This window comes from Gracilinanus agilis, chromosome 5 (assembly GCF_016433145.1).
Source record: "Gracilinanus agilis isolate LMUSP501 chromosome 5, AgileGrace, whole genome shotgun sequence".
NCBI lineage: Eukaryota > Metazoa > Chordata > Mammalia > Didelphimorphia > Didelphidae > Gracilinanus > Gracilinanus agilis.
This window is the reverse complement of record NC_058134.1, coordinates 143,017,393-143,037,012: the sequence shown is the minus strand read 5'-3', so window position 1 is coordinate 143,037,012 and position 19,620 is coordinate 143,017,393. Positions and strand designations below refer to the sequence as shown.

General features: G+C 34.5%; 1 protein-coding gene across 1 annotated transcript in view; it reads right to left on the bottom strand.

Moving 5' to 3' along the window:
- Nucleotides 1-19,620, bottom strand: part of BMT2 (base methyltransferase of 25S rRNA 2 homolog) — a 62,597-nt gene that overhangs the window by 40,475 nt on the left and 2,502 nt on the right. The window contains exon 2 of the mRNA XM_044678165.1: nt 464-605. Within this exon, the coding sequence (XP_044534100.1) occupies nt 464-605 (142 nt within the window). The remainder of the gene's footprint in view (nt 1-463; nt 606-19,620) is intronic.

Here is a 19,620-nt window from a genome sequence, read left to right as displayed (position 1 = left end):
AGCTTACTACTTAACTGTGTGACCACAGGCAACTCAGATCAATGCAATGAAATATTAAGAGTATATTATTGGCAAGGCCCAATGTGAGTCCCTGGAGCAAAAAAAGAAGAAAAATCACAACCCCTAATCTCAAGGCTACCCAACCTCTTCCAAGTCACTTAACCTTTCTGAATCTTAAGCATCTTCATCTTCTTGGTGCCTCAAGAAAGATCATCCCTAAAGTTTTGTTTTAGCAGAAAGACTAAAGTCTGTGAAGCAAGACCACAGTTCTTTTCCAGTACAATGAATCTACATAATAAATTTCAATTGAAAGAAACTATAATTCTGGGTTGCAAAATCTTAGAGAAAATAAAAAGGGGAAATAATATAAGTTCTTAGTACTAAATATAATAAAATATTTAAGATTTAAAAGATATAACAATGCAGGAGAAAATAAACTTTCTTAAGAGTTTAAACAAATTACCTGCAACACCATTCAATACGACCTTCCCCTTCACAAGTTTTTGCCCAATGATTATCTGCAAGATTTTTCATCGCCACAGCATATTCACAGAGTGTTTCTTCATCCTCACAGTGTTCTCGCCAGATCTTATCAAAATCTCCAACTAAAAGAAAAGAATTGAAATACATGTTGCATTTGCAATGATTATATTTAAAGTGATTCCAATTCAAAATATTGTTTAGGAGTATATATTTTAAAAGCTACTTAGGAAATTAAGAATTTTAATCAAAATTATAAATCAAAAAGACTTTTGCTATTTCGTTTTTACATTACAAATAGTTATAGATTAACCCCACCTCTTGAAATCTAATACAACAAAGTAAACCATTTACTAAAACTAACAATATAGTGACTTAGTATGGAAGGATACACAACATTCCATATGTATATAGTACTTCCCACTACTTGATTGAAAAACAAGCTTTTATTTAGTTTTTAAAATAATTTATTCATTTATTTCTTTTTTGGAAAATTTTCCCACAGTTACATGATTCGTGTTCTTTCTCTCTCCCCCACCCCACCTTGGTTGACGCACATTTCCATTGGATTTTACAAGTGTCATTGGATCAAGACTTATTTCCATATTATTGATAGTTGCACTGGGGTGGTCGTTTAGAGTCTACATCCCAAATCATGTCCACATCAACCCATGGGTTCAAGCAGTTGTTTTTCTTCTGTGTTTCTACTCCCACAGTTCTTTCTCTGGATGTAGATAGTGTTCTTTCTCATAAGTCCCTCAGAACTGTCCCAGATCATTGCATTGCTGCTAGTAGCAAAGTCAGTTACATTCAATTGTACCACAGTGTATCAGTCTCTGTGTATAAGGTTCTCCTGGCTCTGCTCCTTTCACTCTGCATCAATTTCTGGAGGTCATTCCAGGTCACATGGAATTCCTCCAGTTCTTTATTCCTTTGAGCACAAAGTATTCCACCACCATCAGATACCACAATTTGTTCAGCCATTCCCCAATTGAAGGGTGTACCCTCAGAAAAACAAGCTTTTTAAACAGAAATTTATTTTCTCTTTCCCACCTTCCACCCCACTGAAAAAAATGCAAAAGATAAATAAATTCTTCATTAACAAATATGCAGTCAAAATTCCCTCTTTGGTTGTATACAAATATATATGCCTCTTTCTACACCCGATATCTATCACCTCAATGTCAGAAATTGGATAGTATGTTTCATCATTGTTCCGCTGGATTCATGGATGATTATTGAATTCTTACAGCTTTCAAAGTTACTTACATTGCTAATATATAAATGGTTCTCTTGAGTCTGTTCATTTCATCCATATTGTTTACATAACATATCAATTTTGTCTTAATTGTTCTTATGGTCATTTGTTCATCTTAATTTCTCACCAGGATGCCCTATGGATTCCTTTCCATGCCCAAGAAACCTCTTCACTCTTGGAAGTACTCTCTACCATTGTAGCCTCTCCCTTTGATTGAATGTTCCATTTAAGGAAGATGCCCAGATCAGTCATGTTTTTATTTCTCACTAGCCTGCATGCCTTAGCTACCTTTATCATTCCCATCTCCCCACACCCTTTAACTTCCTCTAATTGTTGTCTTCCCCTATTAGAACCAATTTTTATATTATGAAAATTTGCCTAAGAACACAGGGTAGAGACCGAAGAAAGGAGGCAGAAAAGGGAGCCATGGTTTAGAAACACAACCATGGATGAAAAGCAAGAGGAAGTATATGCAGGGGCTGAGGTCAGCTACGTGGGGCCCTGAAGAGAACTAAGAATAGAAAAGAAGGGAATGGAGAGTGGGGCAGCTGGGTAGCTGAGTGGAGTGAGAACCAGTCCTAGAGATGGGAGGTCCTAGGTTCAAATCCGACCTCAGACACTTCCCAGCTGTGTGACCTTGGGCAAGTCACTTGACCCCCATTGCCTATCCTTACTACTCTTCTGCCTTGGAACCAATTGGCTCCAAGACAGAAGGTAAGGGTTTAAAAAAAAAAAGAAAAAGAAGGGGGTAGGTGCAGACATGTGAGGGTCACACAACAACAGACCAGAAGAGGGCAAGTGACATGTGGGAACCAGATAAATAACCTGGGTACCCAAGTTCAGACTGACCAAAGGCAGAGCAAAGATCTCCTCTCTCAGGGCTGGAGATTTCAAGCCAAGTAGCAATAACAGCAGAGGTCTCTGCACATCTGTTGTTCTGCTTTTTCTTGAAAAAAAAAAAAAATTTTTTTTTAAATAGATTTTTGTTTTTTGTTTTTATGATGGAGTGAGCTAAGGAGGCCACTGAGTCCAAGAAGAAGAACAGAGAGAGTGCAGTACTCTGAGAAGTCAATATAGGTGGTTTTTTTTCTTTTTAACACAGATTTATTTCAAAATTCTTTACAAAGAGGGCAGCTAAGTGGCTCAGTGGATTGAGAGCCAGGTCTAGAGACTGGAGGAGGTCCTGGGTCAAATCCGACTTTAGACACTTCCTGCTTCCTAGATGTGTGACCCTGAGTAAGCCACTTATCCCCCATTGCCTAGCCCTTACCATTTCCTTTGCCTTGGAACCAATACACACAGTATTGATTCTAAGATGTAAGGAAAGGGCTTAAAAAAAAATCCTTTACATAAAGTTGAATTTGTGTAATGCAAATTTAGGAAAAGCAAGATCTCCAAGACAGAAGGTAAGGGTTTAAAAAAAAAAAAAAAAAGAGTGATTTATCTTCTCTCTCTCAACTCTCACCTCATTCTTTCTATTAATAAACCATGAAAACCTCTGGCCTACTCCCACATTTTTATATTAACAATCTTAAGGCCTATTCCTTGACTACAACTGCAATCATGTGAAAAGGCATAATTACCTAAAAGTCCCTGCTAAGAAATCAAGACTGTGAAATGACTATATTTAAAAAAGTACTTATTAAGCTCTTACTGTGTGATTAATCCTGAGGATACACATATGAAAAACCTGGGACAATCTTTGCCCTCCAAGAACTTACATTCTAGTAGGAAGGATAATACATATTTGATCAGTGTCCAGGAAAAAAGAGATTTGGTCTAGAAAGTAACAGGGATGATGAGTAGAGACAGAGTTACTGAATGGTAGTACTGATTACTATTCCACAAACAGGAATACAACAGGGAGGTGGGTATATGAGGGAGAAATCCACATGGCACCATAGCAAAAACATGGCCAGAGTGTGCAAGGTAATGGATCTGGGGGCACCTAGGTGAATTCTCACCATCAAGACCTTATAGAAAGGCATGAGGTAAAGCCAGGGAGAAAGAATGAAGAAATCCTTGAATAAACTAGTAAAATTTATTCAGTTTATCTTATAATGCCACTAATGAACTATATAAACTTTCCCTCAAAAAAGAAAATCATGGTTGACAAATAAGTGTCCCCAACCCTAAATTTAAAGATTTGATTATAGTTGGTCTTAGGCTCCAAAATGAAAATATCCTCAAATTTTAGCTACAGTAGATGTGATCTGCTTTTTATCATTTTGAATTTTATTTTCTCCAGTCTCCTCAAATTGTTTGTTGTTGTTCAGTAATGTCTGGCCCATTCTGGACTCATCTGGAGTTTTCTGGACAATAGTAGCTTGTCATTTCCTTTTCCAATTCATTCTGCAGATGAGGAAATGAAGACAAACAGGGGTAAGTGACTTGCCCAGGGTCACACAGCTAGCAAGTATCTGAGGCCAGATAGAAGACTGCAGGCCTAGCTGTCTATCCACTGCTCCATGTAGCTGCCTCAAAATGTACAAGTAGATTGTTTATACTGTGCTAGTGACCAGAATTTTTACAATTTTCTCTCACCTTTTCTCATTTAACATACCTCATTTCAGGTCAGATTAAACTACCCAAGAACTCTCAAAGCAGGATTCTCAAAGAGAGGAAAGGAGAAAAAAGCAGTATAATGTATTTCTAATCTAACAAGGATCTAAGGAGACCAGATCAAGTAATGATCAAGAAAACTCAAGAAAAAATTGACAAGAGTAATTTTTCTAGCCTAGGTGAATATCCATAAACAGAGGACTGTGGGAACAAGGAAAAGAAAGGTTCCAGTTAGAAAAGCCCTAAAAAGTGAACTGGGTATCTGAAGGAGGGCCAGTGGCTCTTAATTACTTTTGACTCCTGAGATAGATCTAGTTAGAAAGGGGCCAGTAGATGGGTAAAAAAACAACAACAACAACAACAACAACAACAACAACAACAACAACAAAAAACAGATCCAGCCAATAATACCCTAAGGTTAAATACTAGGGAGGAGGAAATACTGTGTAGCTCAGACCTTAGATCAAGAAGGAACCTTAAGTTATCCTGAATTTATGGAGCCTTCCAGCTAGCTGACAGGGATTGGGGCCCACAGAAATCTCTTTAGAAATCCAACCAGGGGCAAGGGTATAGCAGTATCACTTTAATCCTCAAACCAGGATAAAGAGCTTAAAACTTGGACCAGGTAGGCAGTAATCAGACTGTTTTGGGCCCCCCTACTTAGTTTTGAGGTCCCAGAGCTGATTCATCCCCAGAGATCTTTGAAAAACACAATATTAAATAGTCAGAGAAAAAAAATAAACAATAGAATCCTAGATAAGACAAATCAGGCCCAAACAAATCTCCAACATTCCTTCAGCAAGTAAGTAGAACCTAAATCTAACAGAGTCCCAATTTAGGATATGAGGCTGAAAGAATATGTAAACAAGCAAATACAAAAGATTGCTGTCTTAAAAAGACACTATAAAACAGGTATGTACAGAAAACAAACATTGAAAAGAATTACTCTAAAACACTTGCAACCAAAGTCTCAAAGGAAAACACATCTCAGCTGCAAGGTAAACCAGAATTACTGGATGAAATGAAGACTTTAAAAAATGAATTAAAAGGTCATATTATAAATGAAACAATAGTTATATGAGAGCTTTGGAGACAAGACTTGGAAGCAAAATTCACAAGATGAATACAAGAGGTACAAAAACTTAACAAAAACTTGAAAATTTGAAAGAGGAAAAAGGCAAGACTGAAAAAAATGGAAAATATAAGATATCCTTGGCCTGCAAAACAGATTAATGAGAGATAATTTAGGAATTATTGGACTACTTGAAAGTCAGTCAAAAGAGCAGAGAAATAATTTCCCAAGAAATCATAAAAACTGTCCAGATCTGTTAGAATCAGAGACCAAAGGGGGAAATAGAAGAATTCAGCGATCACCTACTCATAAAAACAAAAAACAAAAAACAAAAAAAAAAACACCCCCAGGTATGTCACAGCCCAAATGCAGCCCATCTAGAGCAAAGAAAACAGTAGTCAATAGAATTCAAAAGCCAAGGAGCCATAATTAGGATTATACAATACTGGAATTACTTCTACAAAGGAGCAAAGAATTTTTAATATGTCATTCCAAAAGTCTTAAGTTTATAACCAAGTATAACTTACCCAGCAAAACTGAGTATAATCCTTGAGGGAAGAGGTGATGAAGAAGGAATCTAGGAAATGGGCCTTTAGGAAAATAGAAGTTTTATATTTCTAAACAATTTCATTAACGAAAAGAGAGAAATAATTATTTTGGGTATTCAACTAAAAAAAAAAACCTAGAAAACTCACAAATTACAAACCCAACAGAACATCAAAATAAAAATTCTGAAAAATAAAAAAAACAAAATTAAAAATTTAAAGTGTATTACAGTGATAAATAAAATTAGTTGGTTAAAAATAGAAAATATAATGAACCAATAGCTATTAAAAAAATTTTTTTAATAACCCTTACCTTTTGTAGTATCAATTCTAAGACAGAAGAGAGTCAAGGGCTAGGCAATCAGGGTTAAGTGACTTATCCAGGGTCACACAGCTAGAAGTGTCTGAGGCCAAATTTTAATTCTCATCCTTCCAACTCCTAGCTTGGTGCTACCCTAACTACCCTAGATTTAAAAAAAATGAAAACCAAATAACCAGAATCAAGAGAGGCAAAAATTTCTATCAAACAAAGAAATAAAGAAAATGTAGAATTCTTTTGCCCAACTCTATAACAATAAAACCAATAAATGAAATGGATGAATATTTAACAAACTATAAAAGGCCAATATTTACAGATAATGAAAGAGAATTTAAGTAACCGTATGTCAAAACTTCAATAACAAAAAAGAACTCCCAAAACAAACACACACACTACAGAGACTAGAGGAATTCACAAATTGCATCAAACATTCAATTAATTCCAATATTATAAATTGTTTGCAAAAATAGCAAAAGGAGGAATGGTACCAAAAGTTTTCTATGATGCAAATATGGTCTTGATACCTAAACTAGAAGAGTCAAAAGAGAGAAAGAAAAATACAGAACAGTACTCCTACAGAAACATATAAAAAACACTGAGTAGTTTGGATTTATAATAGGAAGGCAGGGTGTGCTAAATATTTGGGAAATTACTACCACAATATACAATAGTAATAAAAAAAATCCTATTATTATATCAACATATACAGAAAAATATTTTTAAAAATACAACTCATTTCTATTTAAAAAAAAGAAAAAGAATAAATATATTTTTACTTAATTAAGTTTTATTGTTGTCGTTCAGTTGTTTTGGTTGTGTCGGATTGTTCCTGACTTCATTTGGAATTTTCTTGGCAAAGATACTAGAGTGGCTTGCCATTTCCTTCTCTGGCTAATTTCACAATTGAGGAAACTGAAGCAAACAGTAAGTAGCTTGCCTAGGGTCACACAATTAGTTAAATGTCTGAGGACATATCTGAATTCAGATTCCATTGTGCCATCTAACCCCTCAATATGGTAAGTATTATCTATCTATAACTGAGAATCAGAATTACATATAATGGAGATAAACTAGAGGCCTTTACAAGAAGAACAATAGTAAAACAAAGATGATAATGGATTTGGGAGTTTACCTACCAAAACACAAAAAATAATTAACTACCACTACAAAGTACTTTTTACAGAAATCAGACCAAAATAATTGGAAGAATATTAATTGTTCATGGCTAGGTCAAACTACTAGTAAAAATGGCAATATTAGTTAAATCAATTTACTTATTCATTGCAATAAATTCAAGTGAGCAAAAGATTGCTTTTTAGATTGTGAAAAACATCAACAAAATTAATCTGGAAAAAACAACTAATTAAGAATCTAAAGGGGAGGCAGCTGGTGGCTCAGTGGATTGAGAGCCAGGCCTAGAGATCCAGACAGGAAATCCTAGGTTCAAATCTGGCCTCAGATACGTCATAACTGTGTGACCCTGGGCAAGTCACTCAACCTTCATTGCCCAGCCCTTACCACTCTTCTGCCTGGAAACCAATACAGGTAAGGGTTTAAAAAAAAAAAAGACAATGGAAGGGAATAACAAAAAACTGAGTTGCTACCATATTTCAAAGTATACAACAAAGTAGTAATCAAAAAAACTATTCGGTACATATAAAAATATAGTAAAACAGATTAGCTATATTACATAAAACAGTATTCAATAAACCCAAGGATTTCTCTGGAGGTAAAGAGCTCAATATTTGATTAAAAAAAAAAAACTACTGGGAAAACTGGATAGCAGTCTGGCAGAAATTAGGTTTATACCAGTACCTCACAGTAAATCTCAAGATAAAAGGGTATTTAGATATTAAGAGCAACTTCTTAAACAAATAGGAGGAGCAAAGAAAAAATTCATAGTTATGAGTAAAAGAGTTAATGATCAAAGGAGAGAGGGTTGCAGATGATAAGACAAGTGTGATTGCAAAAAATTAAAAGTTTTTGCACAAATTATTGACATGAAAAACAGTTAACCCAGAAGAAAAAAATCTTTGCAGCTTGTTTCTCTTATCCAAGAAACAAAAAATGGATTCAAATATATAAGATCAAGGAACATTTCTAAATAAGTACATGGTCATGGCATATGAACAGGCAGTTCTCAAAGGAAGAAATCCAAGCTATCAACTATGAAAAAAAATGTGAACTTAAGATCAAAAGGCTACTAAACTGTTCATGCTCTTTTTGACCCAGAGATATCACCTAGTAGGGTTTATACCCAAAGATTATAAGAAAGAAAAACCCATATACAAAAATACCGTGGAAGCATTTTATTGTAACAAAATGGGGAGGGAGGGGAAGGTAAACCAAAGGGGTATCTATTTAATGGAGAATAGCTGAAAAAGATATAAAAATGTAATGAAATAGTATTGTGATGTGAGGATGCTAAGTGGCATATTGTATGCCCTAAAGAGGGGGCCAAAGGAAGGAAATGCTCATTTGTCAGTCTGTTTCTAAGGCAACTCTTTCTAAGTTTCATTGTATTGTAGCCTACTCACTGTATTTGTCAGATTAGAAATAATGTTTCCCGGCCAGATAGAACATTTCAGGCCCCCCTCTACCCCCTCCCGCAACTGGCCCACTGGCCATAGTTTGCCCATTACTGTATAGGGTGATAGGCCTGGAATTGGGAATATCTGAGTTCAAATTCAACTTCAGACACTTAAGGCTGTGTGCAAGTATGTCAATGAACAAGTCATTTAACTTCTATTTACTTTCAGTTTCTTCTACTGTAAAACTGGGATAACCTACTACCTCCCAGGGTAGTCATAAGGACCAAATGCAATAAATTGTAAAATGCTTAGCACAGTGCTGGCCACAAAATAGTTTTCATTTAAGTGCTTATTCCCTTCCTTACCTCCTATACCCACTTGTAAAACATGATTGAACAGATGGCTTCAGAAAAACCTGGAAATGCTTTAATGAATTGATTCGCAGTGAAGTAAACAAGTTTACCTAATAATAACAACACTTAAAAGACAGATAATTTCAAAAGATTTAAGAACGCTGATCAACATAATAACCAATCATAATCTGAGAGAATTAATGATGAAGTATGCTACCCATTTCCCAATAGATGAAAAGACTCAAGGTTCAGAATGAGATATATTTTTGGATATGGTCAATATAGTTGTTTTGTTTGACTGAATATGCATATTTGTGTTGAGTTTTCTTCCCACTCTCACCCTCAATTGGGAGAGAAGGTGCAGATTGAAAAAATAAATCTTCATTAATTTTTTAAGTATAATTTTTCAAAGAAGCAGCATTTTAATAATTATTTTCTTCATGGATTAATTTTCTTCCCATTTCATTTTTTTCTTCACATATTTATTAAGAATAAAGAATAGTACTGCATGCTAGAAGAGATTAAAAAAAAAATCTGATACTGCCCTTAGGAAATTTATAATCTAGGAGGAAGATGGAATGGATCAGTAGAGAAGTCCAAGAAAAAATTCCTTTCATAGATGCAGATTTAAAATTTGCCTGGGGCAAAGAGGTTAACTGAACTGAACCTATATTCTCATAGCCAGTATGTATTAGGTAAAACTTGAATCCAGGTCTTTAGGACTCTAATTAGGTCAGCTCTTTATGTACTATATCACAGCTCTGTGTGTGTGTGTGTGTGTGTGTGTGTGTGTGTGTGTAATATCAGAACTACAAATGCATCAAGGAGAGGAAATTTCTATGCAATTAGACAAAAAGACTATATGATGGCATCTAAGACTGGATCTTGAAATAAGTCTAAAAGTTGCCCACAATGGTCTTTGTTTGAAATCTAGTAGAGGAATACATAGGGAAGCAGATAATCAAAGGCATGTAAGTAGAACACAGAAGTCTAGGGGACAGCAAGTATGTAAAAAGGAACAGTAAATTCTAATTTTGGAAAGTTCGGTGTGGTCAGTTTATAGAATACTACAATAAAGAACTTGGACTTTACTTAGTAGTTAAGGGTGAGATACTAAGGAAGGCAATAAGTATTTATATATTATCTATAATCTGCTAAGAGATTTCTGTTTGTTTTTAATAGGTATTACACCTCAGTAATAGGTATTTCATCCTCAGTGAGGTAAGGTACCATTATTACATCCTCAGCAGAGGAAATTTAGGCAAACAATGGCTAAGTGACTTGTCCAGAGTGATACAACTAGTAAATATCTTGGGCTTCATCTGAATTCAAATCTTCTTGGCACCAGGCACAGAGCTTTCTTATCTACTATTCTACCAGATGCCTCAAAAGAGGAAATTGACATTATTTTAGACCTGTTAATTGGGAAGATTAATGATCACTATGAACACTACACCTGGCGTGAGATGGTTGCGGCCCTATGCTCCTAAGGAGTCAACAGGAATAATAAAATGAACACTACACAATAACCTACTCCTTTAAAACTCAAGTTCAATCCCATTTCTTTTAGAACAATTTCTATTTGACAGACATTTATCTGCCTTCATTTCCTATTGTTCTCTTCTTTCTCATTTGTTGCACAAATCTTCACATTATCTCTCTCTTATGCTATGATTATAAAAAAGTATAAAAGTTGAAAATGATAAAATATTTCATTTAAACTGCTTATTCATGAACATTTTACAAGGTCGAATACTTGATAAATAAAATACAATTCATGCTTTCTATTTTTTCCTCACAATAACTCTAAGATCCCTTTTAAAAATATTGGGGGAGGGGGAGAAACAGGGAAGATAAGCAATCTACTAATAGTCAAAATTAGTGGTAAAGGACATAGTTTAATTCTGGTATATATGTTAAAGATTAAAGCTCAGTTGGCTGCAATAGACAAATAATCAAGAGGAAAAGTCAGTACAACCTCAAAATCAAAATTTTTGAATGCAGAGGCCATTAATTTACCTAACTTTGGCATTAAATCATATCAACTCCCTGAAATATAAATTATTCAGAGAAATAATTAAGATGACCTCTAAGAAAGGAACTTTATACCGACAAGGATGACAAAGGTATTCTAAAATAATAAAATATAATTTTTTTCAAGATTGTGATGAAATGGCAAATATTTCACAGAACAGTCTCTCAATAACATTAACAAAACTTATTATTGTTTTTGGGCCCACAAATTCCATTGTTAAAGTCCAATCCAAAAATATTATACATGGGCAAAAATGACCCATTTGTACAAAAATCTTCATAGTTGCTCTATTTGTAAAAAATATTAGATACATGCTTTCAATATCAATAGTTGGAAAATGGTAAATAAATTATGATACATAACATAATGGAATATTTTGATGCTACAAATTAAGAATTACAAGAAAACATGGAAAATCATGATTGAAATAAATATAAAGTAAAAGCAGAACCAGAATTATACACTCTAGTGGAAAGGAAGAAAAGACAATAGGTCCAAACTACATGGTCTGGCAAAGACAGTACTTGGTACATTTTCTGCTCTAGGCACAGAAGTGGAATCCCACTTTGAGTCATAGATATCAGGGGGCAGGAATCCAGGCCAGATTGTATAGTCAGTTTAGGAGCTACAGTGGAGGAAAAACTTGCAGAGTCACCTTCTGGATTTCAGACCAGCAGAAAGACTCATGTTGCAGACATGCCAGATATTGGTGGGACCAGTGCAATACAGGAATTGATCTAAGCTGGAAGTCAGTCTACTCTCCCAAAGACCATGGTGGTATACAGGAGGAACTGTTGGGGGAAATGTCTGCATGTTTGTTCTTGTTATATCTTTGAAACATTATGAGAAGAGAAAAAGAGAAAAGCTCTCTTTTTAAAGATGGCAGAAATTCAGAATGGATTAGGAATATTTTTATTTGTTAGTTTTAGGTTAAGTTTTTCCCCTTGTCTTATAGTCAGTCAAGTGGTATTTACTAAATGCCTACGATATGCCAGGTACAGTGCTAGAACTAGCACTAGGGGTATGGGGGTTAGGCAGAAAATGACCATTCATGCCCACAGGGAGCTTATGATTTAATAGAGGATACTAGTGGGTAAATAATAAAATATAAACAAGCTCTATATAGGATAAAAAGCAAATAATCAACAGAGGGAGAGCATTACAATTAAGAGAGATTCAGAAAGTTTTCAAGTAGAAAAGTGAGATTTTCACTATGATTGGGGAAGTAAGCCAGGAGGCAGAAATGAGGAATGAGAATATAACAAGCATGAGGGACAGACAGTGAAAATGCCTAAAGCCAGTCTTATTCCTTGTTTTAACTTTTTTTTTTTCTTGGCTGACCCTTAAAGTTTTCATTTTTAAATTAATTTTGTAAAGAAGCAAATTATTCATACTAATAAAATCAAGTATATATTTAATCCCAGATGTATTCCATTTTTAGAACAATGTTTCTTGACTCCTCTCTCCTTTGATTTTCACATCTAATCAGCTACCAGTTTATTCACTATCAACACAATATCTCATATCCTTCTCTTTCTATCTAATCCCATTACTATTACCCAAGTAGACTTCTGTAATAACTTCCTAGAAGGTTAAATCTATTCCAACTCACACTATTCATTGTCCTCTAGTCACTTCCAATCCCTTTTTCATAGTTCTGCTAAAACAATCTGTTTGCACTAATCTGGTAATATCTTCCTGCTCAAAAATCTTGAGTAGTTCCAGGCTATCAAATTTAAATTCCTTTGCCTAGAATTCAAGACCATCCTTTATCTAGTGGTATACTATTTTGAGCCTTAATCTCCAGTTATTCCTTTCCATCATGATTGTATGCCATGAGAATTTGGCACAACTCTTGTAATGCATATAGTTCTATTATGTTAATAGTTAGAAATATATGTTTAAGTTCTTACCTCCCATTTTAGAATCAATACTGTATATTGGTTCCAAAGCCAAAGAGAGGTAAGGGCTCAACAATGGGAATTAAGTGCCTAGTACAGGGTCACCCAAATAGGAATTGCCTGAGGCCATCCTTATTCGATCCCAGGACCTCCCACCATTAGTTCTGGGTCTCAAACTAATGAGTCACCTAAGCTGACCCCTAAGGTCTTATATCCCTGTTAAGTAAAGTTCATGATGACAGGGACAGGTTCTTATCTAAAATTTTCATCATCTCCAATTTATAACATGGTACTTTGCATATGTTAGACACAATGTTTGTTGAATTTAACTTTTAAGCAAATTCAAAATGATAAAATTTGTCTTAATTTTGGCACACTATGCTTCATATCAAGAAACCCATTTCAGAAGATCAAAGCCAAGTAGGTAATTTATATTTAGAGGATTTTATTCTATCACAGATTTCTCTTCTGAAAATTTTAAAATAAAATTCAAAAAGTCTCAATCCAAATCTTAACATTTAATTTTAATCCTATATAAAAAATTATTTTGAAAAAGAATGGCATGGTGAATTGAGGCAAGTCTTATAACCAGAAGACCTGAATTCAAGTCCTTTGATACATACAGGCTGTGACCCTAGGCAAACCACTTAACCTATAAGGCCTCTTGGCAACTCTTCAAGACAGTAAGTTGCCAAAGGTACTGACTTGCATTGGTAAGAATATTTCCTTACTTGGGAATTTCCTAGACTAATGAAATCATGGGTCTTGTTCCTATTATATTGTCACAGACCAGGTTAATGCATTAATTAGTTTTGCCAAAGTATTCCTTTTTTATATTTGTTCAAAGGATGAATCTGAGTAGAAGAGGAGATACTCAGAATTAAAGGTGCTGTGAAAACAAAATATTAGGTTTTTTTCCAAGTTAGCAAAATATGTTAAAAGGGGAAGTGGTTAAGTTTGGACCTATTACTAAATAGGTAAGGCAAAATCTGTCAATATAGATGTGTTATTTCCTCTCCTTAGAAAAAGGTTTTTTTTTTTTGAGCAAATGGAAATCTACTGCCAAAAGGCAACATGCTATGATCAAAGTATCAAAGGAAATGTTGAAAAACAATACTTTCAGCAGTTAACTACTTACCCTAGATATTTTATTAAAACCAATTAACCCATGAATACAGCAGTGTAAAAAGCTGTTCATCGAGGATTGAAACTATTCCCTTAGAACAGCAGTTCCCAACATTTATGGTCTCATAATCACTTTATAGTCTTAAAAATGACTGAGGACCTCCTTTAACATACTTAGAAAGTGAAGAACTCCAAAATAATTCTGTTTATGTAGGTTATATTTATCAACTTTTACTATATTAGAAATTAAAACTGAAAAATATTTTAAACATTTATTAATTTAAAAATAAGCCTATTCCCAAATTAAATAATTTATTTTTAGGAAAAATAAACTACCTTTCAAAACAAAATTAGTAAGAAGAGTGCTACCTTTTTTACATATTTTAGCAAATCTCTCTAATATCAGACATAACAGAAGACAGCTAGATTATCTTATCTATTTCAGCATCCAATCTGTTATGTTATTTCAGTTAAAGTATATGAAGAAATCCAGCTTTCCAAAGACATGTAGTTGGAAAAGGAAGGAATATTTTAATAGGCAAAAAATGTGTTAGCCTTCTTATGAAAATAGTTTTGAGGGAGGATATGGAACTGACCACAGTATGAGGACTGCTGCCTTCAATTTTCTTAAGCCAGTATGAAACACCTCCCCTCACCCTCCATAACAAATTATAGGTTTGGTTAGGAAATGCAACTGAAACTGAAAAGAGGTGAAATGATTTTTCTCAGGGTAGCAGTGATAGCTGGTGGCAGAAACAAGCCTAGATAAAAATCATTACTAAGATTTCACTTTTAACTCATTTATTCATTCAACAAATATTTATTAAGTTCTCACACTATGTGCCTGGTGCATAGTGGCAGTATAATATAATTAGCAGACAGAAGATCAACCTTGTAGTCAGGAAAACCTGAACTCAAGTCCTGCCTTCAGCATATCCTAACTTTATAACCTCTTGCAGGTAAGTAAGTCATAGTAGCAGAGAATTCTCTAAGACTTAAGAAAAGCAGCCACTATGCTAGGTTCTGGGGATATAATGACAAAAAAAAAAAAAAAAAAAAAAAAAAAAAAGACAAAAATAACCTAGTTCCTGCCTTCAAGGAACTTGCATTACATAAAAGCAAATAGGAACACAAAATAATATAAATGGGAGTGGGGGCAAGGAGAATTTATGGATATCAGGACAGAACTTAAACTGAGGGATTGGCACTTCAGCCAATGCTTAAAGTAAACTAGGGAATCCCCCTCCTATGTTGTGTGGCAGACATAGTAAATGTGACAGTGCCTCTAGTAAAGAATTAAAAGTATTTGCTGGAAAAGGAATAGTCCAAATCCTACCTATTTAGTGGCCATGGATAAGCTATAATGAGCTAAAAAAGAATACAAAGCTGCTCTACCAGGTAGGTAGGTCCTGAATTCTTCCCAAATCCAATACTCTTTTCATAATCCTTGTTGTCTAATCATTTCTTTGCAATCTGACATCATCACCATCATTATAACCATCATCATCATCATAATTTGCAAGCCTTTAGAGAGTGCTTACTATGTTCAAGCTATGTGTGCTAAGCACTTTACAAATTATTTTTCATTTAAATCTCACCACCTTTTGAGGTGGGTGCTATTATTAGTTTCATTTTCAGCTAAGGAAACTGAGGTAAACTGAGGCTAAGTGACTTACCTAAGGTTATATAACAATTAAGTGTCCAAGGTCAAATTTTCCTGGCTCCAGTTCCAGGTGTCACCACTTGTCTCCTTCATTTTCCAAAATACTAAATTTTCCTTGTTCTCTTATTAGTCCTTTGAATATTCTGTCAGTGATGAATACTTCTTTATACTAAATGTGAATATCTATCTATTAAGAGTGGATGGGTGTGTGTGTGTGTGTGTGTGTGTGTGTGTGTGTGTGTGTGTGTGTGTGTGTGTGTGTGTGTGCCGAAGCTGGGTAGCTCAGTGGATTGAAAGCCAGGCCTAGAGACTGGAGGTCCTAGTTTCAAATCTGATCTCAGATACTTCCTAGCTGTGTGACCCTGGACAAGTCACAAGATCCCCATTGCCTAGCCCTTACCACTCCTCTGCCTTGGAACCAATACACAGTATTGATTCCAAGATGGAAGGTAAGGGTTTTATAAAAATAAAAAAAATAAAAGTGGATGGACCTGAGGCCTTTAAGGGGCCATCCACTTTTTTTAAAGAGTCTTGAAGGTTAAAAAGAAGACTCTCAAATCAGCATGTCAGAAGGTTGACTTTCACCTACAACTCCCCAAAACATACCTTTTCTATTTAGATGCACTGTTCTACTTAAAATTCAGCAAGGAAAACAAAACAAGCTCACTAACCTCTTCCCCAAAATAGCTTCTCTTAATCATCACATTTCTAATGGTATTACCCACACCATTCAATATTCTACCCCCCAAATACTGAAATTACCTCTGATTCTTTCCTCCTCTATATTCAACATAGCCATCTTCCCTTCAAAATTTGTTTTACACTTTCTTCTTACCATTGCCATCAATCTGTTGCAGGTTTTTCTCACTTCTCAAAGTAGGTTACTTATAATAACCTCCTACTTGGTCTTCTTACCTCCAGATATTTAATTAGTTTCTCACTTTATTCTTTAACTTACATTTAAACATTTTAAGATGATTTTTTCCCCTAAAAGTTCAAAATTCTTAAAGAAAAACTGTCTCTATAATAAAACCCAATACAATGCAGAATTTGGTGTAAAAAAAAAGGCTTCACTTGGTCAATAATATTTTTTAAATAATACATTATCATGTGTTAGTGAGACCAAAGGGCAATTATTGTGTTATACTGAAATTTCAGGATATTTATTTGCATGAATCTATGAAGATAAAGCTATAAACTTCAAGAAACAATATATAAATTCAAGGTAGAAGAGATTGGAAACAAAAGAAATCAATTTTAGGTAAAGGCTTAAGTTTAGGTAAAATGAACTTTTAAAAAAATGATGGCCATTACAACTTTACCTAGATTTCTAATCAACTGAGACATATGAAAAGTAGAACAAGTGGGTCCTGGAAGTGACACTATGTTCCAGGAAGCATTTCTTATAATTACTGAACCTTCAATAGAGTATCCAACTCATCTACCCATTTTCAGGTACTGGCTATAGCTAACCTGTGCTAAATTTTATAGAGGCCTATAGACACATATGATATAGCTAAATTATATTGGCTAAAAAGTAAAACTAAATACATAGTCCTACTAATTAAATTATGAGCAAATGTATGATTTATTAAAAAAACAACAAAGAAAACACAATTATTTAAAAGGCATTATGTGAAGGCAAGCCAAGTTAACAGTGACAAATCAACCTTTAAGTTTTGAAAATGTTTTTCATTTTTATAATTTGTAAATTATAAATTAAGATACTCTTCTTATAAAAAAAGATATTAAGAAAATGAACTGTTATGCACAATCATTCACCAGTTTATGGCTATCAGTTGGCAAAAGGTCCTGGGACAAAGCTAACTAGCCCCTATGTGGACAGTGTTGCATAACTGCTGATTTAGCAAATATGCTATCACAAAAGGTAGTACTGACTTTGTATTAGAATGAATATAACTAAATTGAAAAAAAAAAGTAAAGTAGTAGAAATTAAAGGTGAAACCAAAGATAATTTGCTCAAGATTTTGTAAGGGAGAGGAGGATAGGGGAGTGTTAAATTAGTTACACTAACTCTTTATATTCTTCCTTTGGGCCTTTTAAACACCCTGGGGAAAAGGCAGAAAATTCTTAATTAAAAACAGATGATTTGCTACCTTAATTCCCTCAAGGAATTTCATATCTCCACTCTAGGGGATATCTTTATTCTTCTTTGAACTTTCTACATTCTTTACTTTTCTCCTAGTCTACAACTGTTATATTTATCTCATGGGATTAGAAGGGACTTTTAGGAACTATCCAGTTCAACCTCAATTCCCTAATTTTAGAAATAGAGAAACAGAAGGCTAGATAAGGGAAGGAACTTGCTCAATCTCACAGGCAGTAAAAGTAGCAGAGCTAGAATTTGAACACAAGTCCCCCAAATTCCAAATTCAGTACACTTTCTACCATACAAGGCCTCTCTCATATTTAGTTATCTGCTATAAGAATTTAACTGACACAAAAGTATTTATTAAGCACCCACTATCATTTATCATTGTGCTAGCTAATCTACCATAAAAATGTGGTTTATTCTTGCTTAGTCCCATCAGTTAACATCATTTCCCTTCTGGCCTTAAGTTTATGTAACAAATTTCAAATTTTTCCTTTTTAGTTCTTTCAGCACTCTTTATTTTAACCTACAGCCTTATGTGAAAAGCATTTCTCATCACTGGCATTCTAAAGTATATATTATTTTCCATATTGAATGAATGAGTGCTGAAATATTGACTAAAATATCAATGACCATAGTTCACGTAAGAAAAAGTTAAACTATGTAAAATAGCAATCATGATTTTAATGCCAATAACTATTGTTATTTATATATTCTTGAAGTGTTAATAAGGACACTCAACAAGTTTAGTAAAAGTTGTCAAATATAATGGAAATCATTCATGGCTTCTTTAAAAGAACAGGATTGTGGGAAAAATAATACAAAGGCACCTGAAAAAACACATGGCTCTACTTCAGTTCTCAGCTTGATGTGTACTTATCAGGCTGATCTGATTAAACAATGAAGTCTTTGTTTGCAAAGCAAAACATGCTGTTTCTTATTATAAGCATGTCTATAACTCCTGTGATACATTTAAAAGATTTTTGGTTCATGTGGTAGTGTGGATTTGAAAGTTCTGTATATCAAAGATAAAAACCAACTAAATATACAGGCAGTACATGACTTACACATACCCTTTATAAAAATGCAACAACCTTTCCCAATGCTGCTGGAAATATCTTTTCTTCTTTCTCTAGACCCTTAAGATTCCAGTAACAACCTGGAATCTGAGTCCATTACAATGTGGTGATACTGGGCAGGAAAGGAGCAAAAAGTTTTGGGGTGTTAATAAGGAATGGAAAAGAAAGCAAAGTTCACTTTAGAAACTTCCAAGATTACTCCTTCCCTTTGGTTCTAGGGGAAGAGGAAAGAAAAAAACAATAGAAAAGAAATGCTCCCCTTCTCACCAACCTAGGTCCTTTCAAGTCTTATTACATGCCACTTCCATCCTCCCTTAGACCACATCAAAACCCCTCTTCTAGGTCATCTTTACCACACATTCCCCCAAGTCCAAGGATCCCCTACCTCAAACCCCCTAATCTCTTTTTATGTAGAGCCTCTGCTTCAGGCCACAATAAATAGACTAGAGCAGTCCTTCTCACTGCCAATAGCTCTTAACAGTGGTGGGAGGTGTGTCCTCAGCATCCTAAATTGGAATTCAGAAAATTCTCCAGGCGCTCCTTCACCCCATACTACCACTAACTAAAGAAGATTTAATGGGCTA